The 26978-nt window shown below is 39.9% G+C and overlaps 1 protein-coding gene across 1 annotated transcript in view; it reads right to left on the bottom strand.

Moving 5' to 3' along the window:
* Nucleotides 1-2390: 2390 nt before the first annotated feature.
* amfra (autocrine motility factor receptor a) overlaps nucleotides 2391-26978 on the bottom strand; it is a 48004-nt gene continuing 23416 nt past the window's right edge. Inside the window, exons 4-14 of the mRNA XM_052028109.1 lie at nucleotides 26789-26941; nucleotides 26517-26557; nucleotides 26011-26143; nucleotides 24787-24920; nucleotides 23299-23409; nucleotides 21721-21911; nucleotides 20707-20810; nucleotides 19616-19750; nucleotides 17991-18074; nucleotides 10238-10425; nucleotides 2391-4662 (exon numbers count right to left, since the gene is read on the bottom strand). Of these exons, the coding sequence (XP_051884069.1) occupies nucleotides 4461-4662; nucleotides 10238-10425; nucleotides 17991-18074; nucleotides 19616-19750; nucleotides 20707-20810; nucleotides 21721-21911; nucleotides 23299-23409; nucleotides 24787-24920; nucleotides 26011-26143; nucleotides 26517-26557; nucleotides 26789-26941 (1476 nt within the window). The 3' untranslated portion in view covers nucleotides 2391-4460. The remainder of the gene's footprint in view (nucleotides 4663-10237; nucleotides 10426-17990; nucleotides 18075-19615; nucleotides 19751-20706; nucleotides 20811-21720; nucleotides 21912-23298; nucleotides 23410-24786; nucleotides 24921-26010; nucleotides 26144-26516; nucleotides 26558-26788; nucleotides 26942-26978) is intronic.

Genomic DNA, 26978 nt, shown 5'->3' on the forward strand with positions numbered 1-26978 from the left:
GCCCAATCTCCCACTGGCCTCTACCTTCACTTTCCCCTTCAGTTTCCACACAGAATGGCACTTTTTAAATCAGGCCCAATCATTTCCGGTAAATTCTAGTAAATGTTCAGTAGCCAAGTACAAACCTCAAGTTCTGGAATTTATAACTAAGTTCCAAAAATGTAAAGGAAATTAACATCAATAGGCCACAGAGAACTTCAAACCTGCTTCAACAAAATATCATGGCGAATCAGATCTTGGCTTCAGCTCCCATCTCATCTGTTCTTCATAACACAACTCACCTACAGTACAAAATTCTGTCCTTATTCCTCCAGCTTTGTATATATATGCAATGACTACCTGCACAGCTTGTTAGTCAGGAGAATTAAAAAAGATGCAATACTCCAAGGTGGAATTGCAGCTCAGTCTTATTTGGATAGCTCCTTTTTTTTTTCCCCTGGAACTTTTCTCCCTTGTTTGATACCCCATGAAACGTATCAAACATCTTCTCAGCAGCTACTTTGTCAAGGAGCTAGTTGCATACATTTCCACAGGATCACCTCGTTCTAAACAATACATCCATTTTGCACAACCTTCCCCTCAAGATGATTTCTTCATTGTCATGACTCAACCCAGCAAACCTTTTCGGAATTGCCTTCAATTCACACCTTAAATACCAAGACCAATTCGGATATGGTCTTGCTAACATAGTGTGCAGTTTTGGCAAATCCATAATTCATCTCTCCTGCAATTAAAGACTTAACACATAATTCTATTCATGTCAATAGAGATTTTGTGGCAGCAAGGAGATTCCCTCGAAATTGAAAATCTGAAGTTAAAAACTTTTCATACCTTAAGGTTTTAATATTTCTTTAGTTTTAATTATTCCAAAAGCTTTGCACTTTAACATATAGCAAAACTGAAGCTGTGGCTGTATTGTGTGCAGAGCTTGTTCTGGTCTGCCTGTGACCAGATTAAGTTGCACAGGATCTCACTGACTGGGTCCAGGACACATGGCCAGCAGGTTTGACCCAAATCCAGACTAAAAGTGGGGCAAGGGGGAAAATCTGAGCGGTAGTAGTTGCACGTCCCAATCAGCAAATTCCATGTCAATATTTCACCAATTTAAAAAACATTGCAAAAATAAGTTTGCTGCTGCAAAATCCCAGATTTTGAATGATGCTTTGGCGGAACGTAGTATGAAAATCTCGTCAGCCTGGCAATTTTCTGCAGCCCACAATAGTACGGAAAACTGGAAATTCAGCTGCATTGAAGGAACTCCACATACAACCCCAAAGCACAGTATTGGTCAGAGGGATCCTCATACTGCATGTTACAATTAATCTGCTGGGTAGATAAGGAAACTATGCTATAATGCATGAAAAAAAACTTCTGCATTGAATATATAAACTAGGAAGGCAACAGAGAGAAAGTTCAAATGAAGGGAGAAAGTAAAGTAGGTATGATGGTGGGATTATGGGGGCAGTGGCTAGAAGAATCTTTTTTTAAAAAAAGTACAGGAAGCAAAATCAACATTCATTGATCATTCCACTTTGGTGTACAGGACAATTAGTGGTAAGTCATTTGTTCAGTATGGAGTGTTGAAGTTGCTGTTAAAACACCAACATAAAGAGAACTTTGCTTTTATCTGCATTAATTTCACTTGCCAATTTTTCTCCCAAATCCTCATCGACTCCCCTTTCTTGAAAAGATAGCTCCTCAAGGACTTCTAATATCTTCCAAGTTACAATACTTCAAGCAGAAGAGCAAATATATTGATACTTAAATGTTAGACACATCTCCTTCCACAAATAGTGCTCAACTCCAGTATTCTCCAATGATATTTACACATATTTTGAACCAGTAGTGATCATTAGAAAACTATTAAAGAGCTGTGTGCATCACAGCCAAGTCCAACTTAGCACTCAATTTACCAATGCATTTCCAAGAGAACTTCCTAAATGTTGGTACGTGGCTGATGTCCCTTTCCAGCCTCAGTTCACAAAATCCAACTGTAGCACCTCTTGCTCAAGGGCACACAATTCAGTACTCTCCTGGGATCCAGGATGGTACATCTTAGTTAGAAACAGGATTCCTTCTTTTCAACATTCCTTACTATTAACATCTTCCACTTCAGGACCAAGTATCATGGTAAATCATTGCAGGGTTCTGAGCAAATTCCCATCATTAGATCAGGAATGCAAATGTCCCAATCAAAAATCTTTCACAATAGGTATTGAACTGCATTACAGAAGTATTTATTTGTGGCTTTAAGTTAATGCGCTAACAATGGTTCAACTGCAGGTTAGAGTTTGAGGATGACTGTACATGATTAACAAATCCCTGCTGAAAGTTTGTTTGCAAAAGCTCCAGAAACACACCAAAGGCAAAAAGGATTCTGACAATATTCATTTTGGGCAAATCAAAAACTGCATTTTATTTAAATAATTGTAAAAAATGAAAATGTGGTAATAGTGCTTAATATGCAAAACAAATTATAAGTTGAAGTCCTCTCAAAGTAAAGCATCACAACAAGGCATTTTGCAAAGTCCTACACATTCACTCATTCCTCAGAGTTTGGTACAATAAGGTTCTAAAAGATTCTTCCTTTATAAGTGCACATTAAAGTGTTCCTACCACAATTTACATCAGTTGAATTCAGCAAGTAACAAAGTAACAACATGCTCACATTGCACTGACATTTGAAGATCTCATTCCCTCCCAAAACTTATCTACAAAGCTAATGAAAAGATATCACCAGTGAGCAGTTGCATTCCTGCCTAACCATTGTCATGTGCAGAATCTGAAAAAGTCAGAACACTGTTCCTTTGAGTGCTCATGGAGAAAAAATAGAATCAATTTCAAATTCTATGTAATATTGGTTGTTGAACTAATTTTCTAGAATGTTATTTCAATTACAAAGAACAGAAACAGAATACTGGGATTTATGCTTTTATTTTCTCTTCCCAAAAAGATTTCTGGAAAAATAATGCTGTGCCAAAACTCATTTGTAGCTGCAGCTGTGATTGTTGTAAAACATCCAAACATTAGTCAAAGCAGGAACCAACAAGTATTCTTTCAAGTTTTTCAGTATAGTTACTTACCACGTGTCTACACTGAAATACTCAGTATAATTTAGGTCAGTATCAATTACTTGAAATATTGCATAAAGTTGTGAAAAATCAGCACATGTTCAAAACTGGGGAACAGAATATTAAATAAATCTTTAATTTACATGTGGCCAATTCCAGAGATTATACTAAATGCAATAGTGAACATGCAATACTTTAAAATAATGTTCATCAAAGTTGTTACATGATCAGCAATATAGATCATGCATAAAACACCATAGAGCTGGATAAACATATCTAAACCACCTCAAAAAGTTTTAGAGCTATATGAAGGAGATTTCTGAGAAAAATCATAGCCAAATTTTCTGAACACCAGATATATCCTGAAAGGGCAGAATACAGGCTCTCAAGTTCCTTCACATGCTACTTGTATATTAGATACAGTTCTTAAATTTCCATGACAAACTACGAGAAGACATTTGGTTACAGAGGGAGGTGTGTTGCGTGTGTTTCAGGTAACAAGTTTTGGAAAGTGGGATTGAAAATGTTCAAGCCTATTAAAACATTTTTGGCTTAAACTCTTAAGGGAATATGGAATGTCACTTTGTAACTTTCCATCACACCATTTCAAATCTCCACACTACATTTCCAAAAAAAGTAGCAACCCATCAGGCAGTAAAATATCAAACCAATCCAATGCCAATGACACAAGCTGAAACTAATCAGATCATACAAATAGTACACCCAACATGGACTACTTGGAATTAATGAATGATAGCATTACAGTTCAGGTTAAATGGAGCAATTTGAAACAGGACAGTTAAAGATTCAAATAAAACCTAATAGTATTAAAACTCTTGTTCCATATGGACAAGGAAGCCACTGAAGTAGCAACGGCAATAATATGATCTGCAGAAAAGGGAGGGATGAGGGGCTGGTGAAAAATGTGTAAAATTGTTCTGTTTCTTGAATAATGGAAAAAACAAGATGATCAACATTGCCGTCAAACATCACTACACATCAGCTTTGCTGATTAGGCCCCAAGGAACTATCTTGCACTGCCCAGTGAGTTCACGGAACTAGACAGCCTTTCACAGTCCAACAGAGCAAACCTGTAGACTGCATATATTTCCTTCGAGTTTAAAAGTAGCTTCCAGACACTTGCAGCTATTAAGTTTTTCTTTTGCAGGTATAAAGCCGTTTACTGTTTCCACAAAAGCTGTATATATAAAAAAAATCATCCATGCCACTTCCCACCCCAAATACTGTTAATGCTGGCTCCTTTTGTGCAGCAACAGTATGTGTGATAGTACAACGTTCCAGCTCAATGGCATGACTTTGCCGAGTGGTTTGGGATGCTGCTCGTTCTGCTCTTACTGCTGCAAGCAAAAGCAGAGCCAAACAAGCAATTCAGGAAGTGTCCAGATTCCGGGTTCTCAGTCTTGCATCATCAAAACCAGAGTCCTGCCACTGCTGGAGACGTCTTCTTTCGGCTGCAACTGCCGAGGCTTGTTGTCGTAAAGAAAGAGAAATGCTGTTCGATGATGATCCAGACGACGTGTCACCATTAGATAAACTGTCTGCTTCATTCTGGCTTCTATTTGCATACCGCCTGAGAAAGAATAACATTTTCACATTGTTATAAGATGCTTAATCATTTTTCTCATCTTTTTTCATGCAAGTTCTTCTATACAGATAAACCACATACTTGCCCACATATGGTCAGATTTCTAAACTCTGTGCTCTTAAATATAGCCAAGCGGTGCAAAGGTGGATTGATGTTGGAACCGCATCAGCAGAACCAATCAATATTTTCCACTTGCTTTTCACAGCTAATTAGCGAGAGAGAGAAAACTTGGATTTACAAACAGACAATAAAATTGCCATAAGAATTTACATAAAGTCAAGGCTCTTGGGACCAGAAGTAATTTATTGGTATTCACTGCATATTGCTGAAAGGACAGGCCTTTATTGGGTTGGCAGACTGTATCCAAGTGGGATGCCATAAGAATTAGTGCTTGGGTCTCAGCCTTGTACATTAACAAAGGCACTAAGTGGAACATATGGGGCACAGACTCTGCTTCTCTTCCCGCAGGTGAGGCCTGGCCTACTGAGTACTTCCAGCATTTTGTTTTTGTTTAGTATAGATAGTTACTTGGTTGGCATGGACGTGGTGGGCTGAAGAGTTGTTACTGTGCTGTATGATGATAATGCAAGTTTTCTCATGATCCTGTGGACTCCATGTCTTCTCACAACATTGCTTCTTGTAACAGACTCCATTCCATTCTCCAGTTTCTCCATCTTATGTAATAATAACACCCTCCACACCAGTGCTTCAAGTAAACTTTCCTGTTCCCTCAAAAGTGGATTCTCCTCCACTGTAAACTGACAAGACACTTAGCTGTATATATTCCATTTTCTGCATTTCTGATCTCACCCTTCTAACCAGAACAAGGATAGGATTGGCAATGTTTTCCAAAACATCAACCTTTACATCTGACAGTTGATCCTTCATCTGCTGTCACCTTCCCTCTCAGCTTTCTAAAGAGACCCAAGACACCGTTTTACTCTTACCTTCCCCACCCATGTCTACTCTCCTTCTCCTGGTACTTTTAGATCACTAGAAGATGCCACATCTGTCCCTTTATCCAATTCATTTCCACCATGCTAAGCCCCAAAGACTTTCTGGATGAAACAGCAATTTATCTGCAATTCTTTCAATACACTAAAATGCATTTGCTGCTCACAATGTGGTTTCCTCAAGAGCAGAGAGACTAAATGCTGAATAGTGACTACAGAACACTTCTGATCAGGCTCAAAAAAGCTTCTCATTGCCTGTGCTTTCAGTCACCCTGTGCCTGATCTGACCAGTGTTCCAATGCAAGCTCAAAGGAACCATCTCACAGTCCAACCAGGCACATTATTGCCATCCAAACCTGCAGTTCAACAATTTCAGAAAAACTAAATCAGCAATTCTAGTCTTTGCCGCTCATCTTTTAATCAGACTTCCTTCTTGCAATTTCAGATATTTCCTACTTGTACCTCCTCCACAACTAGTTTGTTAGGCATTAATGCCTTTATTCCTCCTCCACCCAGCTCCATATCCCCTTATGTTCTTTGCCTTTTTCCTTCCACAATATTACAGACCCCAATTCCTTTGCCCCTTAAAGCTCATTTTACCTCCAACATTTCCTGGTCAGAAAGGTCATTAAACTGAAACATTAACTGTTGCTCTTGCCAAAGAAACTGCCCTACAAATACAGTGTTTTCTGCTTCTGTTCAGATTCCAACATCTGCAGGACTTTACTTTTGAAGAGTGTTTGCCAAATCTTTGGATACAAAAAGGATGTGGGAAAAGTACAAAACATGCCTACTCCCAACTCTTATTTGTTAACAGATCAGAGCTTAAACTTTAATTATCACCTCTTTAGCTGGTGACACAGCTGAATAAACATGCTCTCTCTTCTCATAGCAAACCAACTTGACACCATGCCCACAACTATTTTTAAACATAAAGCTATGTAGGATGCACTTGTAAGAAAATTAATTGTCCATAATAATGGAATATCGAGCTATGGCAGATTTTGTTAACAGGGCAACAGCTCAGTGGGTGGGCTATACAGTTTCTGAACTCAAAAGTTGAAATGATATAATTATCCCTTGTTAACATCTAGTGCAATTGAAAGAAACAGGAAAAGCTTCTTTTTCTTGAAACATTAAGATGGTTGCATGTCAAACAAAATTGAGGCAAAACTTACATTTCATTTTTAAAATGCTTTCCTTTTCCATTAAGATTTACCAACAGTTTGTGGTAATAATGAATTTAAAGAGATTCTATTCAAGTATTTTAAAAATATACAGAAAACAAAGTGACTGGGACATCGGAACATAAAAAGTGTATTGCATTGCTGTCCAACTATACAACATTGATCTGTAACTCAAATTCCTACAGTTGCCTCTAATAGTTAAAACCATAATTAAATAATAACAATTAACTCATCAGCAACTAGAATTTCCACAATAGGCTTTGAAATATGTACATATTTTACCAACTTCACTCCTGCAAGGCCAGGCACCAAATTCTGGATTACTTGCCTAGTCCTAAACTCCTGATCAGCATTAATTATTGTTCATCATCTAACTTGTTCCAGTAATATTTTTAAATTTTCAAGTGTACATTTCTGGAAGCCTGGTTTAAACAATCAAAAGGTAGAGAGGAACCAGAGATTTACAAGAACAATACCATACGTGCTAGGTATACACATCCAGGAGAAATACACAAGAACAAAAGAAAATTGTATGTTTGACCCCTCGAACCAGCCCCACCATCCCCATTTCTAAACTCCAACTCCTTACCATAAAGATCAACATGCTATTTGCCTTCATAAATACTTGCTGCACTTGACTGCCAACCTTCAGTGATTCATGCCCAAGAGCACAAATTCCTCTGTATTTCATTCGCTTGCAATATCTCCAAGGTAACAGAATGCTTTTGATTCCTCTTACTAAAGTGCATGACCCCATACTTTCCCCACATTAAATTCCATTTGCTAAATTTTCACCCACTCACTCAACCAATTCATCCAGTTGCAGTCATGATATCTTCATTGCAATAATTTTCATACATCAGTAAACTTTGATAACTTACATTCTGCCTCCTCCTCCAGGTCCTTAATATAAATAGTAAATAACTGACGGCCAAGAAATGATCCATGGGGCACTTCACTAGTGATGTTGTTCCAGCATGAAAACTAACCATTTATTCCAACTCTTTTTTTCTATGTAATAACCAGTCCTTAATCTATGCTAACACACTTCCCCAAAACCATTAGCACTTGGTGTGCACCAGCCTTGTGGAATTTTGTCAGGTGCTTTAGGAAATCCAAATATACTGCATGTTCCCTCTATCAACTTTGCTTATTACATCCTCAAAAATCTCAAACAAATTTGTCAAACATGAAACTATTTTCATAAAACCACACTGACCTGTATTGATGTTAAGCTTTTCTAAATGATTAGCCATTTCTTCTTGGATTATTGATTATAGCATCTTACCAATATGTTAAACTAATTGGCTACACTTTTCTCATGAATAAGAGACACAGAAGACAGATGAATAACAAAGTCGTCAATTGGTCCATCATGTCAACTGAAAAAACAAAAAGGCACTCCGTCTCATCCCACCTTTTAGCACCAGCTCTGCAAGTCATGGCATGAAGTACAAATCTATGTAGCTAGAATGTGATGAGAGATTCTGCCTCTACAACCTTTCAAGAAGCAAGATGCAGACCTCAACCAACCTTAGTTACCATAATCTCATCTTTATTGCTCTACTAAACTTTCTCCCAATTACTTGAAAGCTACCTTTTTTTGATACCTATTCCTTCACTCCCACTTACACTCAACCGTTCTCTCCCCCAAGCCAGATGCTTCCTGCTCACTCCAACTAGGCCCCTCAAGTTTTATACCCACTATAATATGTCGACCAGTACTCAAGCAATGGCCTTAACTGATGTGTACCGATACAGAATTACATTCTATTAGCTACAGCATAAAGAATAGCACTCCAAATGCCTTTTTAACCTTATTTCTCCTTCTGCCTTTCAGCATTATGAATACACACCATCAGATCCTTTCGTTCCTCCACAGCATTTTTGTTGCACCTCCCAATGCATTATCTCCCAATTCTCTGGGAGAAATTCCCTTGGCAACTTTCCCCACTAAATGACCAGATCATTATCTTCCAACAATCAAAACTGTTCCTCCTCAAATGTCCTCCACATATTATTTTTTGTATCATCTGCAAACGTCTTCATTATGCCTCCCTGATTTAAATCTAAAATCAATCTCTTAATTACAAAGAACTGAATACCAAGTCCTATGGAATACCAAATGATCATAGCCTTTCAGTCACATAACACCCATTAACCATTTCCTTTTGATTCTTGTTACTGAGCCAATTTAGAATGCAATTTAACACAATCCCTTGGACGCTATAGGTTTGTTTTATTTTTTTTTATTATTGACCAGCCTGCCACATGGGATCTTGTCAAAATCCATGCAGACAACATCAAATGCATTCATCAACTTTCCTTGTTACTTCAGAAATTTCAAACCTATACATCAAACTGATTATCCCAGATTAATCTGTACGTTTCCCAACTGAGTTTAATGCTGTCCTTCAGAATTGATCCCAATGATGTGCCCACAAATGAAATCAACTGATTTGTAACTAATCAATTTTTCCTTCCTCCCCTATTAAATCATAGAACAACAATAGCAGTCTCCAAGCCTCTGGCACCACCCTTACAGTCAGGGAGGATTGTAAAATGATGGTGACTGCCTCTGCAATTTCCTCCCTTGCTTCTTTTAATAGCCTGGAATAAACTGCATCCATGACTGCCAATTTGTCCACTTTTAAAAGATATTAAATCTTCTCTTGATACTTCCTCTCACTATGTTTATAAGCATTCAATATTTCCACACTTGTGCTTCTAAAGGCAGCAGTGGTGCTGCTAAAAGAGCTACTTGTGTGGCATTTGCACATTCTCTGTGACTCCTGGGTTTCCTCCCACATTACAAGGCTGTTTAAGTTAATTGCCCACTGTAAATTGCCATTAGTACATCTGGGGAGGGGGTGGCAGGGAAAAGAGTAGAACGATATGTGGGAAGAACAGAAGTGGGATTAGTATAAAGGGGGTTTGATGGTCAGCGTGGGCTTGATGGGCCCGTTTCAGTGCCGTATGACCATGTCCTCCACTACCGTACAGAAATCAATCTTTTGGTCCCCCTCAGGGTTATTAACCTCATATACATTTGAAAAATACTTTGAGGTTTCCTCTAATTTGAATCTTTATAATTATGCAAGATTTTGGTAGAGCAAATAAAGGGACCATTTCCACTTGTGGAGAAAAGCATAACTGTAGGCCTTCAAGATAGTTTGTCAACCATGTTCGACGCTCTAGCAAACTTAAGAATTCAGAAACAAATTGCTACATATGCTGAAAATTTGAAATAACACACCAAATGCTTATAAATTATCATCAGCACAGGCAGCATTTGTGTAGAGAGAAACAGGAGTTAATGTTTTGGGTTGATGGTCTTTCATCAAAATCTGTAGTCCAGTCACTTCTTCTTTAATTGATTACCAGATTCCTAATGAAAATTTTCCCCAACCCTCCATGTACCTCCGTGCTTGAAGTAGTAGTTCCTCTTTACGCTGCACTAACATTTGTTGTCTCTCGTCCGTTGATTTTGAGAAGCGACTTCCCCGTGCCTCAAAGTCCTCAGCTGGAACATCAACTCGTGGAAGCTCAATTCCAGTTCCAAATGTCTCTTCTATACTGTGGGTAGGCTCAGGGGCTGGACGCTCAGTCTGAGGAGACAAAGGCATATTCCTTTGGCATTTATACAGACAGTAGATCTATGATCACAAATGCTAGAAATAAATGAATGAACACAGTGCCTTCTTGGAGCTCAAACTTTTCAACTCATCAACACCAAAGTGCTGCAGCAAAATGCAGTTTTAATTTATTCATTCCAGCTTAAAACTTTATTAACAAGTTGGCTTTAAGCATCATAGTCTTTCTGGCATCATGAGATAAATCGCCAAATTTGAAACTGTTGTTATGCAAGATGCAAAGCCCTGAGCACCTCCAAGGAATGAAGGAGGGAAGAAAGATCTACAAGAGTTAATGTGATCCATCTGAAATGTATCAGTTAAAATGCTACCCATTTTCATATTCTTAGCCTCAAAGTGAATTATACTTTCTCACTTCAGAGAATGTGGTAACTTCTGAACTTTTGAACCTCGACTAATTGTACTGCTCTTGGAGGATTTAATGTGAAGCAATCGCAAACTTGAGAGAACACAATTAAAAACCTGCCACTATACAATGCATCCAAGTAATGGATTACAACAGCCTGAAACATGGGAACCACATTCAAAAGTTAGTCCTGCAAAAGGAAAATATTTTTAATGATTTTTCTATAGAAAGTGAGCATTTGCTGGTACCAAATGGTACAGAATATAAACTTTTTACATAAAGTTTACTGGTTCTTTTTCCAATTACATGAAACAAGCAACATTTACAATTATGAAACTAGTTAATATAATCAATAGTTAAATGGAAAGATAACAGGATCGGCCCAGGAGATGTTGGAGCAGTGGGTCCCTAACAGGTAAGGACATAGTATTTAAAAAGTTGTGTGTTTTCACGGGCTTTTCTCTTACAGGATTGGCCCGGGACACGTTGGAGCAGCAGGTCCCTAACAGGTAGGGACAAACTACTTAAAACAGAGTGTTGTTTGGTTGATTAGAGGGAGTGAGTACTTGAGATAATTGGCAGGAACAAATATAAGGCAGGGTAACTGAAGAGGAGTGGCCAGTGTGAGAGAGGCTTAGGGTAGGAGTGGAACTTTGAGGCTTTGGCAAGCTGAGGATGAGCTTGCTCCCAGTGAGGTAAGGCTGGGTAAGTTCCTTTAATTAACTTAGGAGTGGATAAGGAAGGCAGCAGTTAGGGCAGTCGTGTGCTCTGTATGCAGTATGTGGGAAGTCAGGGACAGCACACTTGTCCCTGATGACTAGACCCGTAAAAGGTGCATCCAGCTGCAGCTCCTGACAAACTGAGTTAGGGAACTGGAACTGGAGCTGGATGAACTTTGGATCATTTGTGAGGCAGAAATAGACAAGAGTTTCAGGGAGGTAGTCACCCCTAAAAGTCATGAGGCAGCTAGCTGGGTGACTGTCAGGAAAGGGAAGGGGTATAGACAGCAAGAGCAGAGCACCCCTGTGGCCATTCCCATCAACTGCTGGTGGGGGACAACCTACCAGGGACAAATTGTAGTGGTTGCGTCTCTGGCACCAAGACTGGACCCTTAGCGAAAGAAGGAAAAGAAGAGAGCAGTAGTGATAGGGGATTCAGTAGATAGTAGGACAGATAGGAGGTTCTGTGGGAGAGGTCGAGAATCCCGGATGGTCTGTGGCCTCCCTGATGCCAGGATCCGCGATATCTCGGATCAAGTTCTCGATATTCTCAGGAGGGAGGGTGAGCAGCCAGATGTTGTGGTCCATGTAGGGACCAATGATGTGGATAGGGAGGAGGAGGTCCTGCAAAGAGTTTAGAAAATTAGCTGCATAGTTGAAGGACAGGACCTCCAAGATTGCAATCTCAGGACTGCTACCTGTGCCACGTGCTAGTGAGGCTAGAAATGGGAAGATAATGCAGCTAAATACGTGGCTAAGGAAATGGTGCAGGAAGGAGGACTTCATGTTTCTGGACAATTGGGCTTTGTTCCAGGGAAGGTGGGACCTGTTCTGATGGCACGGTTTGCACCTGAACTGGAGGGGGACTAACATACTTACGGGTAGGTTTGCTAGTGCTGCTCCAGGGGGTTTAAACTAGATTTGCAGGGGGATGGGAACCAGAGTGTTAGAGCAGATAGTGATGTGGAGGAGGATAAAGGTCATGCGAGGACTGCATGCATAGACAGAAATCAAAGATTTGTATGTGATAGAAATGTTCTTAGGTGCATCTATTTCAATGCAAGGAGTATTGTAGGTAAGGCAGATGAGCTTAGGGCATGGATTGGCATGTGGTATTATGTCATTATTGCTATTAGTGAGACTTGATTGCAGGAGGGGCAGGACTGGCAGCTTAATGTTTCGGGGTTCTGTTGTTTCAGACGTGATAGAGGAGGAGGAGTGGCACTACTAGTCAGGGAAAATATCACAGCTGTGCATAGACAAGACAGCCTGGAGGGCTCGTCTACAGAGGCCATGTTCCATGGGTGGATCTGAGGAATGGGAAAGGTGTGGCCACACTAATAGGGTTGTATTATAGACCGCCCAATAGTCAGAGAATTGGAGGAGCAAATCTGTAGAGAGATAGCAGACTGGTGTAAGAATCAAAGTTGTAATAGTAGGGGATTTTAACTTTCCATGTTGACTGGGACTCCCACACTGTGAAAGGGCTGGGTGGCTTGGAGTTTGTCAAATGTGTTCAAGAAAGTTTTCTAAATCAATAGAAGTACCAATGAGAGAATGCAATACTTGATCTCCTATTAGGAGGCAGACAGGTCAGGTGACAGAAGTATGTGTAGGTGAACATTTTGGGTCCAGTGACCATAATGTCATTAGTTTCAAGTTAATTATGGATAAGGGTAGGTCTGGTCCTACAGTTGAGGTTCTAAATTGGAGAAAAGCCAATTTTGTGGAAATGAGAAAGGATCTAGGAAGAGTGGATTGGGATAAGTTGTTTTCTGGCAAGAATGTGTTAAGTGGAAGGCCTTCAAAAGGTGAAATTTTGAGAGTGCAGAGTTTGCATGTTCCTGCCAGGATTAAAGGAAGTTACAGGCATAGGGATCCTTGAAAACCAAGGGATATTGGTGATCTGGTTAAGAAAAAAAGAGTGGTGTATAGCAGGTATAGGCAACTAGGAACAAATGAGGTACTTGAAGAGTATAGAAAAAGTAAGAAAATACTAAGAAGGAAATCAGGAAGGCAAAAAGAAGACATGAGGTTGCTCTGGCAGATAATGTGAAGGTAAACCCAAAAGGGTTTCTACAAGTATATTAAAGGATAGTAAGGGGCAAAATTGGTCCCCTAGAAGGTCAGAGTGGTCAGCTAGGTGTGGAGCCTCAGGAGATGGGGGAGATCTTAAATGTTTTTTTTTGCATCAGTATTTACTCAGGAAACTGGCATAGTGTATATGGAAGGAAGGGAAACAAGCAGTAGTGTCATGGAACATATAGAGATTAAAGAGGAGGAGGTGCTTGCTGCTTTACAGTGAATAAAGGTAGATAAATCCCCTGGGCCTGACAAGATATTTCCTCAGACCTTGAGAGAGACTAGTGTAGAAATTGCAGGGGCCCTGGCAGATATATTTAAAGTGTCCTTAGCCACAGGTGCAGTGCCAGAAGACTGGAGGGTAGCTCATGTTGTTGTTCTGTTTAAAAAAAGGCTCTAAAAGTAAACCAGGTAATTACAGGCCAGTGAGCCTGACATCAGTAGTAGGTAAATTATTGGAAGGTGTTCTGAGAGATGGGATATACAAGTATTTGGACAACCAAGTGCTGATTAAGGATAGTCAACATGGCTTTGTGTGTGGTAGATAGTGTTTAACAAATCTTGTAGAGTTTTTGGAGGAGGTTACCAAGAAAGTAGATGAAAGGCTGTGGATGTTGTCTACCTGGACTTTAGTAAGGCCTTTGACAAGGTCCCACATCGGAGGTTAGTTCAGAAGGTTCAGACACTAGGTATCCATGGAGAGGTTGTAAACTGGATTCGGAATTGGCTGTGTGGGAGAAGACAGTGGTAGTGGATGGTTGTTTCTCAGACTGGAGGCCTGTGACTAGTGGTGTGCCTCAGGAATCTGTGCTGGGACCATTGTTGTTTGTTGTCTATATCAATGATCTAGATGATAATGTGGTAAATTGGATCAGCAAGTTTGCTGATGACACTAAGATTGGAGGTGTTGTGGACAGCGAGGAAGGCTTTCAAAGCTTGCAGAGGGATCTGGACCAACTGGGAAAACGGGCCAGAAAATGGCAGATGGAATTTAATGCAGACAAGTGTGAGGTGTTGCATTTTGGAAGGACAAATCAAGGTAAGACATACACAGTAAACGGTAGGGCACTGAGGAGTGCAGAGGAACAAAGGGATCTGGGAGCTCAGATGCATAATTCCCTGAAAGTGGCGTCACAGGTAGACAGGGTTGTAAAGAAGGCTTTTGGCATCCTGGCATTCATAAATCAAAGTATTGAGTATAGGAGTTGGGACGCTATGGTGAGGTTGTGTAAGACATTGGTGAGGCCAAATTTGGAGTACTGTGTGCAGTTCTGGTCACCCAACTATAGAAAGGATATCAGTAAGATTGAAAGAATGCAGAGAAGATTTCCTAGAATGTTGCTGGGTCTTCAGGAGTTGAGTTACAGGGAAAGATTGAACAGGTTAGGACTTTATTCCTTGCAGCATAGAAGAATGAGAGGAGATTTAATAGAGGTTTACAAAATTGAGGGGTATAGGCAGAGTAAATGCGAGTAGGCTCTTTCCACCTAGATTGAGAGGTAAGTATGAGAGGACATGGCTTTAGGGTGAAAGGGGAAAGGTTTAAGGGGAACTTCTTCACTCAGTGGTGGGAGTGTGGAACTAATTGCTATCTGACATGGTAAATGCGGGCTCACTCTTAAGTTTTAAGAATAAATTGGATAGATATATAGATGGGAGAGATCTGGAGGGTTACGGACTAGGTGCAGGTCAATGGGACTAGCGGAATAAAGTTTCGGCACAGACTAGAAGGGCTGAATGGCCTGTTTTGTGCTGTAGTGTTCTATGGTTCTAATTTGCTTTCAGTGAAACTAACACTTTAAAAGATGTGAAGTTATATTCATGAACAGTTCACCAGGTCATGAAACAACTACAAAGCAACAATACAGAAACAGGCCCTTTTGACAAGACAGAACCATGATGAGAAAGCTGCATCTTCATTTAACTTATCAATACTCCACTAGATTTCTTTCTTCCTTAGCTTCTCTATTTTGGTAGCGAGCACTTCATTCAATTGTTTTTAAATGGTGATCATTTTATATTTACGATCTGAAGTTGTGGTCTTGCCTGTGAGTAGCAACGTTTCTGCATCCAGCTTATCAAAATTTTCTAAAAATCTCCAGACCATTTCAAGTCTCCCATATTCTTAAAAAAGCCATGCTGACTATCCCTAATCAGACTAAGCTTCTCCAAATGCTCAAATCCTGTCCCTCAGAATCTTTTCCAATAATTTGCCCACCACTGACCACTGAAGAAAGACTCACTAGTCTACAATTCCCAGGGTTATCCCTACTCCCTTTCTCGAACAAAGGAATAACAATTGCCACTCTCCAATCATCTGGCACTACTCCTGTGGCCAGTGAGGATGCAAAGATCATTGCCAAGGGCTCAGAAATCTCTTCCCTCACTTCCCATAGTATCCTGAGATATATCCCATCCGGTGCCAGGGACTTATCCATCCTAATGTCTTCTAAAAGTTCCAGCACATTCTTCTTAACATCAACATATTCTAGCTTGTTAGCCTGTTTTATGCTGTCATCACAAATGTCAAGGTCTCTCTCACAGGTGAATACTGAAACAAAGTATTCATTAAGTACCTCCCCTATCTCCTCCGACTCCAGGCACGTTTACCTCCTATCCCTAACCGGTTCTATCTTCACTCTGGTCATCCTTCTATTCTTCATACAAGTAGAATGCCTTGGGGTTTTCCTTAATCCTACTCACCAAGGCCTTCTCATGCCCCCTTCTAGCTCTCCCAAGTCTATTCTTAAGCTCCTTCTTGGCTACCTTGCAACTCTCTAGAGCACTGGCTGATCCTGGCTTCCTAAATCATACGCAAGCTTCTTTCTTTCTTCCTCTTCACTAGATATTCCAGATCTCTTGTCGACCATGTTTCCTTCACCATATCATCATTTTCCTGCCTCAGTGGGACAAACCTATCCAGCACTCCATGCAAGTTATCTCTAAACAACCTCCATATTTTCATTGTGCATTTCCCCGAGTACATCTGCTCCCAATTTACACTCCCAAGTTCCTGTCTAATAGCATCATAATTCCCTCTCCCACAATTAAATACTTTCCAATACCATCTGCTAACCTATCTCTTTCCAAGGCAAGGGTAAAGGTCAGAGAGTTGTGGTCACTGTCTCAAATGCTTACCCACCAAGATATCTGACATCTGACCAGGTTCATTGCCTAGTACCAGATCCAGAATGGCCTCTTCTCAAATCGGCCTGTCTACATATTGTATCAGGAATCCTTTCTGGACACACCTAACAAATTTGGCCCCATCCAAACCTTTTGCACTAAGGAGGTGCCATTCAAGCTGTCCTTGAGCCTAGTGGTATGTGCTCTCAGGCTCCTGTATCTTCTGCCTGATGAGAGAGGGGAGGAAAGAGGAAATGGTTGTTGTCATGACACCATGTCACTAAGCTCTCCATCTCTGAAGGATGGATAGCTGGGGTTTCTGAAGTGGTCAACATATCCGAGCTTCCGCATTTATGTGTGAGTCCAAAATGAACTGGCACTTCAAATGGTAATTGGCAACTGTCGTGTCCAAATTCAGAAGTCAAAGTCATGGGCATAATGTAGGTTTCAGCAAATGAGCAGAAGCAGTGACAGAGCAGATTTCACAGAAACAGAAGCAGGCAGACTTTGTCACATCACTGATTAGTGGTCTGAAGTTCATCTCGGTCACACACAATACCAAGGGAGCAAGCAGCCTGAATTAATTACCAGAGAAATATAGGGTTGATGACTGAGAAATAGAAGTTTAGTGTGGCTCAAAGATAACAATTTTCTTTCCAACATTTAGTTTGGGAAAATGTTACATATCCAGTACTAGATGTTGGAATGCCTGAATAATGATTTAGAAACCATGGAAGGGAGGCTCAAATAAAGAACATTGTGCTTTTAAGTTTAGTCACCAATGTGAGAAATACTACATGCATTTTGTGTATTGCAATTACCCCAAAAAGCAAAAGGATAATAACCAGATTATCTGACTCTGTTTAAAAACTGATAACTCATCCAGTAACAGCCAAGGCTGTTTGATTGGAATTGGTCGGTTACAAAAATTAGTATAGAAGATAACTTTCTGGATGTTTGAAACACTAAGATGAAGGACTAAACCCCACTATCTGTGGTGAAAGGGTAATTAAACAGTTTTGACTGACACCGAGCTGGAGTTTTATAGACGAGCAAGAACAATGTACAGAGTGGCATATTTTAAATATAAAGAGTATTCACAAAGGACAGCAAGTTCTCACTTACCAAGTAAGAGCTTTAAGTACCTGAACAGGGTGCAATTTGTTACTCAAAGTGCAAATTCCATCTGCATTACAGCAATACTCTACAATGTGCAGAGTCAAGTTATACTGTGGAATATGAATTACCTGCTGTTCACTGTTTGAATCATCTGGATTACCATTGTCCTCTTCTGCAACTGTACCATTTAATGCTGGTCTACTATCTTGTCGCTGTTGAAGGGAGCAGAGGGATGAATAGTAAGAAACAGGAGTTCAAATCAAATCATAGAAACAGAACGGTTATAGCACAGCAAGCCACTCAGTCCATCACTTCCATGCTGGCCCTTTACCAGAACAACTCTGGTTCCACCATCACCCCTCTAACACTGCAAATGTTTCTGTACCTTTTGTACAATTCTTTCTCAAAGGCCACAATAGAACCTGGCTCTACTACAGCTGCAGACAGTACTTTCCAGATTCCAACCACATACTGCATAAAAGCATTTTCTTCCCCTTTCTCATACTCATGACCTCTCATCCTGGCCCCCTCCACCAAAGGGAAAGCCTCCCACTATCCACTGTCCAGACCCCTCATCATGTTGTATAGAGCCAGAGTTGTACAGCCCCTTGGCCCACCACATCCACACTGACCTTTTTGCCCAGCTACACTAATCCCATTTGCCCACGTTAGGCCTGCATCTTTCTATGCCTTGTCTATTCAAGTGTCAGTCTAAATACCTCTTAAAATGTAGTGATTGTAGCCAACTCCACAACCTTCTTTGGCTGCAAGCTCCAGATATTTGTACATGGGGGGAAAAAATAACTTTACCCTTAAATCACCTTCCTTTCACCCTAAACCCACGCCCCTGTTTTTTGATACCTCTACCATGGGAAAAAGATTTAGACCGTCTGCCCTACCTTTGTACCCTATAATTTTATTACCTCTACGGTCAGCCCTCAGCCTCCCTTTCTCCAGGGAAAACAAACCCAGCCTATCCAAATCTCTCCCCACAAGTCCTCCAATCCAAGCAACATCCTGATGAATGTCCTCTGCACTCTCTCCAGTCCAGCCATATCTTTCCTATAGTATTTCAACCAGAACGGCACACAATACGCCAAGTGTAGTCTAATCAGTGTTTTGTAAAGTTGCAACATAGCAACATCCCAATTTATGTATTCTATGCCTTGATCTATGAAGGCAACCACGCCATATGCCTTCTTCACCAACCTAATGTTCCCACTTTCAGTAAATTATGGAGTTGAACCCAAAGGTCCTCCTGTTCATCAAAATACTTAGCACCCATTTACTGTACACGTCCTACACCTTTTAGACTTCCCAGAATGCATCACCTCACACTTGTTGGGATTATATTCCATCTACCAGTGCTCCACTTATCTTTCCATCTGATCTATATCCTGCTGCACCCTTAGACAACCTTCCTTGTTATCCATACCACCACCAACTTTTGTGTCATCCTCAAATTTACTAATTATACCTCCTACATTTACGACCAAGTCATTAACTTTTAGCAAATCTCCTTTCAGCCTTCAAAGAATACAATCCCAGCTTCACCAATCTGTGTAACCATGGTTCCACATTCCAGGAACCATTCTTGTAAAAATTTTCTGGACCACCTCCGCCACCCCTCCCCCCCAAAACCCTCACATCCTTCCTATTATTTGACAACTGGAATTGAACACAATACTTGAGTTAAGGCCAGACCAGTGTTCAGCATAACCTTCCCAATATTTAAGCAAAAAAGAACACTGACCTGCTGGGGAAAGGGAACCTGAATTCTTCCTTCCAGTATGTTATCAGTGGTGATTTCCATTGAACGTGTTAGCTGTAGGTCCTGGAGAACGAGATGATATGGAACTTGGGGAAACATCTCTTGGATCTGATGAGCCTGTAAGTAGTAACAAAGCAAGATTACACCAAAGGCTGAATGTTCATCTTATTCTACATGAACTTCTCAATACAGGAGTAACAAAATTTACCGCTCCAAATAAATACACCTGCGGATAAAATTTTAACAATACAAAATTATAGTTTGGATTTTCAATTAATAGTGCCGACAGGAACATGCAAAGCCAGTTTTTAAAAGCCAAAACCAGGTAGGCTTCATCTGGCTGTTCTAGTGTAAGTGGGATAAGCCACATTGATTCACCCCTATCGATCAGTACAAATTGGTACAAGATGCCAAATGTGAATATGTAGATATACAAGCTCACCACCCAGTTGACCAACAACATAATTGCAGCAAACAGACATATGATAATTAAACTAAAGAATCTTGATTCACGAGGATCTACAAATATTACATGTTTTCTAGATTCAAGTTGAAGATGGAGCTAGACCTTAAACAGAACAAATAGTGACTGGAAGACACCCCTTTGTGTATGGGTACTTGTACTTTTATATATAGAATAGGCTAATCCAGTAGATAATACTTCTCCTTCAATCCTGTGTAACAATTCAAAACTCTGGTTTATGTATGATTGAGAAAGTGGGGATAGCAAATGAGAAACAAAACACTTTTCAACTAAAATAGAGGGCAATGAAAGGCAGGCCATCCGCTTCCTGACTTTCTAACTTTGGTCTGCTACTTGTTCAGCTCCACTTTTAAACTTGTTATCCCCTGAAGCAGACGGTGGCGAAAACAACTTGGAGTACATTCAGGAATGCAAATGCATTTACAGTAAATCTGCACTTCATAACTCTGCATTTAAGTGACGTTCGTATAGAAAACTGCTTTTTGTCACAACGCCATATTGGTGACTCAGGTCATTGCTGCTCTGCATAACAGGACATGGACAAAGACAAATTAATAGAATGCACCATGCATTCTGCCACTTAACTCACCATAGCATTGAGTTGAGAATTGTTAGCCTGTGCAATGCCAAGGATATTTGTTGTATGCATCACTTCCACTGAAAAACTAGGCAGCCAGCTGGCAATACGAGATCCTGTAATGATTAAAAATTGTAGCATTGCAATGTTTAAAAAAAATATGATATTAAACTCAAAGAACATGGTTAATCACTTTCTGCTACTCTTTGTGACAAAGTCACTGTGATACAAGAACTCAGCTGAGGAAAATAAGATTCAGGGAGGGCTTGAAAGTGTTTTTGTTACAACTTGCGTTTCTTTTGCATAAATGAGTACATAGTGAATCTGTGTAGACAGTATGCGAGGTGCTGAAAACAATTTCATTCAGTGACAGTAATCAAATCCCACGCCACTGCAAGATCTTGCCAACGTAAGATCTGGCCGCAGATTACATTAACCAATTCCGTGCATGATCCAGACATGGTTCTCATGTCAAATAAAACTGATAGGATGGTCTATAATTTGTTGCTGCAGTCCAAGAAAAAAAATCAAATTGAAATCAGAATGCTCGAAACGTACTGTGTAATCTTTCTGAAAAGAAATAGTTTATGCATCTCCAGATCATTCTCTCGCACAGATTATTGGAATGGGGAAGGATCTAGGACTGTTATCTGCTCTTGGGGCTCTGTCATTGCTTTATGTTGGTTAACAATTTTATTTAAAAGCAAAATGACATAGTATCCAATTATTTACATCAGAAAAGCAGATGGCTTTTCCTTTGCATCATTCTTAATTCCTAATACTCCTTCAGCCTTTCCAGGTTGAGCCAGTTCTTTGCCACTACTGAAGCAGATGATCCATCCATCACCAAACTCTACCAAAAGACTCACTCAACTCCCCTCAAGATTCACTTCTTTAGAGTTGGTGGATGAAATACTGCCATGTCATGTAGCAATTTACGAAATGAAAACTAATAACATTTTACAACCATTTTAAAATCAAAATGCAAGAACCATAATAAACAATTATTAAACACAAGCAGTTTACCATCAAAATGGAAGAAATGGTTGTGATGATTAAGATGTGGCCTGCCATCCACAACTGGCACAGGCCCCATATTCTCATCCAAGTTGTCTCGTCGGTGAGTTTCCCCAACACGGTTATCTTCATTAATGTTGAGTGACATTCTGCAGGTAGGACAAGAGGTGTCCTGCTCAAGCCAGGAACGAAGGCATGAACTAGTGATGCAAACAGTTGCAAAAATCAGTTGCTGCATCCTACAGAATGATATCCTTTACAAAGTTAATTGATGGAATGTAATCCATCAATACTTAAATCAGCTATAAACTGTGGTAAATTCCACAAACTAAGGACTACATTGTGGCAGTGCCTGGATGCCTAGACATGTATGAAATGGCAAGGTTGGAAGTTGTATTAAAATGGAAATAGTTAAGAACAGGAAAAAAAGAGAGAGAGACTTTGTAGACAAACATAACATTTATGCTTTATTTATGAATGGATCAGTATGCAGAGGCTTGTCCTGAAATTTGTACTTTGTGCTTTAAAATCTGGACATGTTGTGAGAATGCATTAGATAACTGTGTAAAACAATTGAGTTCTAAGCTAATTTACTATCAGGGAAAGAAAGTAATCCCTTTAGTTTTACCAAATATATACTGTACACAAATAACATTTCCATTCCATCTTACTCTACTTTCCCCACCATCTTCTCATGGGCAGTGATTTCATTGGAATGCAGCCCCAAAATGACCAATAAGCTTCTGATAATCAATCTAAATTATTCATTCCATTCCAGCCATTAAAATCCAAGCCATTTTAAAATGATATTTTCAGAGTAACTCAATGCAGCCACAAGGCACTTCCAGGAACTGAGGTCACTGAACAATGGAGGTAGTACAGGAGCCTGAAGGCCCACACTCAGCGATTCAGAAGCTGCTTCTTCACCTCCACCATCAGATTTCTGAATGGTCCATGAACCCATAAACACTACCTCATTGTTCCTTTTTTTGGCACTATTTATTTATTTTGAAATATATTGTAATTTTATGGCTTTGTACTGTACAGCTGCCACATTACAACAAATTTCATGTCATAAGACAGCGATTATAAATCTGATTCTGAGAAGGGCCCTTCACCCAGGATTCCCCTCCACCAAACAACATTAAGCCCAGCTTCAGTAAATTCACTGTTACTCTACTCCATACCACACAAAGTCCATTTAAAGAGCCATCCAGGGAGCCAATAGGTTTTAACCTGCAGCAATTAATACAACGCACAGAGATAAGATACTTGACGGCTGACCACACAGTTTTCAGTACATCATGCTCTCTAAAGGCCATGAAGAATGGCAGCAAAGCTTCTCCTCATAGGCAACAGATACAAGGTTTTTAAAACAAACTTGTGCTAAGGTTTCTTCAGCTGCAATACACAAGCAAACCAAACTAATCTAATAAAAACTTATCAATTTTTGTGAAATACGAAGTCTCAAAAAAAAGTTAAATGAACAAAACTAAAGTGCTTCCTGTAGACCTTTCTGCATTTCTGTTGTGATTAAAAATGTGTCCAGTGCAATCTATTAACACTTATAAATGTTGCTTTACATACTTGTGGAAGAGATGTCCACAGGGTAGCTTGCGAGCAGACTGCATGGAGTCCCAGCAGATGGCACAATCATCATCATTGGAAGCCAGTTCCTCAGGAGTGGCAGCTGCGAACCTGTCAAGTAAAGATTCATGGACTCTACTACAAATTCCATTTGAATTTTGTTGTTTCCACATCACCCATCATATTTGTTAATTTGAAAAAGTTCAATTGACCAATTTACAAACTACTCAATTTCTTTTAACAAGTAGGTCACAGTAACAGTAAGCACACCTGATCCATAAACTCAGTGCCACTCTGGCCCTGGCATGATTATCAAAAATAATTTTGCTCAATTTGACCCAATGATCTGTTACCTGGCTCTGGCATCAAACTTTACCCAGACTAACTGAAAATCATTTTCTGGGTTGCTACATAGAGGTAACATATGAAGTGTGCTTTCAAATTTAAGAGATGTGTAGTACTAGCTTGGCCTCTGGCAAGTACTGTGATGAAAATTCTTGGAGGTTCCATCCCATAAATAAAGATACATCCCCCCCATTGTCCCACAAACTTACATATCATCAGAAGTGAATATGCCAGTTGGGTTTTAAACATTGCAGGCAATGCTTTTGCTCCAGATAGATTACATTAAATTTGCACATACACTATGAAAACTTATCACAGCATCATCAGAAGTAAAAACCAATTTAGTTGATTGCGCTCTGCTGCTCAAAGATAAACCTTGCCACTGATAACTAAACTGCATTGATGGTTCGAATTTTGTACTGGAATATTTAAGTACAATCTGAACTGATCATGGCTCCTCAGTCATGAGCTACTGAACTCTGACCACCACTTGTGACATTTCATCTGCTAAATGACTATTCCCTCTTGCACTGCATAAAAGGACAACACGTACCTATTTCTCATTAAACAGCTCTGCCAACTATAGTGCCCAAGCTGCTTAAAGGGGCAACCCAACACCATCTTAGATTTCAAACACAAGGTCTGAATGAGAGCTTTCTTGTGCCTCCTTCCCCTCATACAAATCTAATCTGTCACAGCCCAAGAATACTACCCCTCCTTTGCTCTCCTGTTGTCCTCCCCTGTTCCCATCTTTCCCCTCCTACATTCACCTGCAGCAAAATAAAATGCATCTCTATGGTTCTCACTTGCAAGACATCCTGAAAGTAATATGAGAACAAAACAATAATGCAAATTTACCAATATATCAAGGAAAAGTTTCCACATTTTAAGGAGACATCTTGATGGTACTAAGGCTAGACTAAAATAACTTACTGTTTGTGATGGTAAGGGTCTGGGATTCACTGTTATCATATCTGGAACTATATGGACCTTGGGTAATTAAATGGACATATCTAATACATGAGCAAATAAAACAAGCTGTCATTTGATATTCTTTCGTAATTAAATATGGAGCCAATATCATTACGCTGTTCCTTGCCACTAATTATGTGGCAAATTCTAATTAAAATGCTAAATATTCACCTTGCTTCCATGTTGCCCACCACACGCAAGTAATTCTTGTGACGCTTCAACCGACGCTGGACTTCGTGGAAAAGATAGCGGAGCTGCATGAATATCACCAGGCTTGCCATTGATAGCCAAATATTTCCAAACAACTGCAGTAAAGCAAAAAAGGTAATTTACAAATAAGGACTTAACAGTGCAAACCTTCAGAACAAAAAAAGTGTTTACAAGGAAAAGATGGGGAAAGAGTGCATCACCATCACTGGCTTGCCCCAAGACCAATGGGTTTATTCTGGAACATTCAGCAATCTTATTGAATGGAGGTCAATAAAGTTGTTAGGGAGGAGTATGGAGTGTTGGCCTTCATAGTCGGGGTATTGAGTTCAAGAGCCACGAGGTGATGTTGCAGCTCTATAGAACTCTGGTCAGACCACACTTGGGAGTATTGTGTTCAGTTCTGGTCGCCTCATTATAGGAAGGATGTGGAAGCTTTAGAGAGGGCGCAGAGGAGATTTACCAGGACATTGCCTGGATTGGAGAGCATATCTTATGAGGATAGGTTGAGTGAGCTGGGGCTCTTCTCTTTGGAGAGGAGGAGGACAAGAGGTGACTTGATAGAGGTGTACAAGATAAGAGGCATAGATCAAGTGGACAGTCAGAGACTTTTTCCCAGGGCGACAATGACTAACACAAGGGGACATAATTTTAAGGTGATTGGAGGAAGGTATAAGAGGGATGTCAGGGGTAAGTTTTTTTTTTATATACACAGACAGTGGTGGGTGCATGGAATGCACTACCTGCAGAGATTGTGGGGGCAGTTACATTAGGGACATTTAAGAGACTCTTAGACACATGAATGATAGAAAAATAGGGGGCTATGTGAGAAGGAAGGGTTAGATAGATCTTAGAGCAGGATAAAATGTCGGTACAACATTGTGGGCCGAAGGGCCTGTACATTGCTGTAGTGTTCTAGGCATTCAAATACACTGATTCATTTGAAGACAGAGACTGCAAGCTTTTCCTTCTCTGGAGTTCCCTGCAGTACCTTGTTGCTTCCCTGAAAGCAACAAGTGTGAACAGAAGTAATGCCTTGTACTTCCAATGGAAAGAGAAAGCTACTGTTTATTTAGTAGCAGAGACTTTAAAGATAGTCAGCATCCCATTGCCGCTTAGCTACAAACTTATTTGGCTAACCAGTTTACCTCAAATTTGAAGGGTCATGCACAGTTAAGTATAACTTACCAGCATGTGAATGTGATGCATTAGATCCACTGAGAGAAGGTTCAATTCCATGACAAAATCAGTGTAATAAACATAGGTGCCTTTACTCTCCCAAGTGCCCTCATGATTCAGGTCCCAGAGATGAATAAAGTACCTATAAACAGAGGATCAACCACAGTTCAAAAAGGGAAGTCTTGAAGTCAATCTTAAAATATGCAGACATTTTAATCAAGTTAATTTCATCAATTAAACTGTCTCCTCAGAATGGTAGTCTGCCAAGAGAATGAATGTTGTTCTGCAGCTCGGTTACAAACAACTTTACGAAACAATGGCAAAGCAGAAAGTTTTAAATCAATTTAATTAGCATAGACACGAGGAGGAAGAAATATCACCTTGGTAGTGGAAGGACCTTGTTGCATGGCCAGGTGACCAATGAACATTTTACATTTAACATTATTGGTTTCTAATTGAGCACTGTCACCACACCACCCACAATTCCCCAAACACCTTGGAAATCATTTTGTTACCTCAGAATAACATGTGCTGTCCGTACCATCACAACCAAACACTGGAACAGAAGAAATTAAGAAGTCTCATAATACAGTTCTGCACAAGTAATCAAGGTTGTACAAAAAGGAAAAATACTGGATTAAATTTCCTGTTTGCACAATGCAGACTAAAATATGCATTTACATATTTACAATCTAGTATAATCAGTAAAATATTGTTTTATTTTAAAGTGTCCATTTCCAAACAAGGTGATCACACAAGTTAATGCCATATATTTTACTTATCTTACCTCAGCTGCCATGAAAGACAGAGTATGCATTCCATGTGAATATCCAACCAGCACACAAACCACAGCCAGACTACAACAGGACAGTAACATGGAAACCAGCAGTGCCAAGACTCTGATATGGCTACTCATTGGAGTAGTTGGAGAGAAAGACAACTGGAAAGGAAGAAAAAGCAATGTGGTAAAAAGTAGA

This window comes from Pristis pectinata, chromosome 13 (genome assembly GCF_009764475.1).
Source record: "Pristis pectinata isolate sPriPec2 chromosome 13, sPriPec2.1.pri, whole genome shotgun sequence".
In the NCBI taxonomy this organism is placed as follows: domain Eukaryota; kingdom Metazoa; phylum Chordata; class Chondrichthyes; order Rhinopristiformes; family Pristidae; genus Pristis; species Pristis pectinata.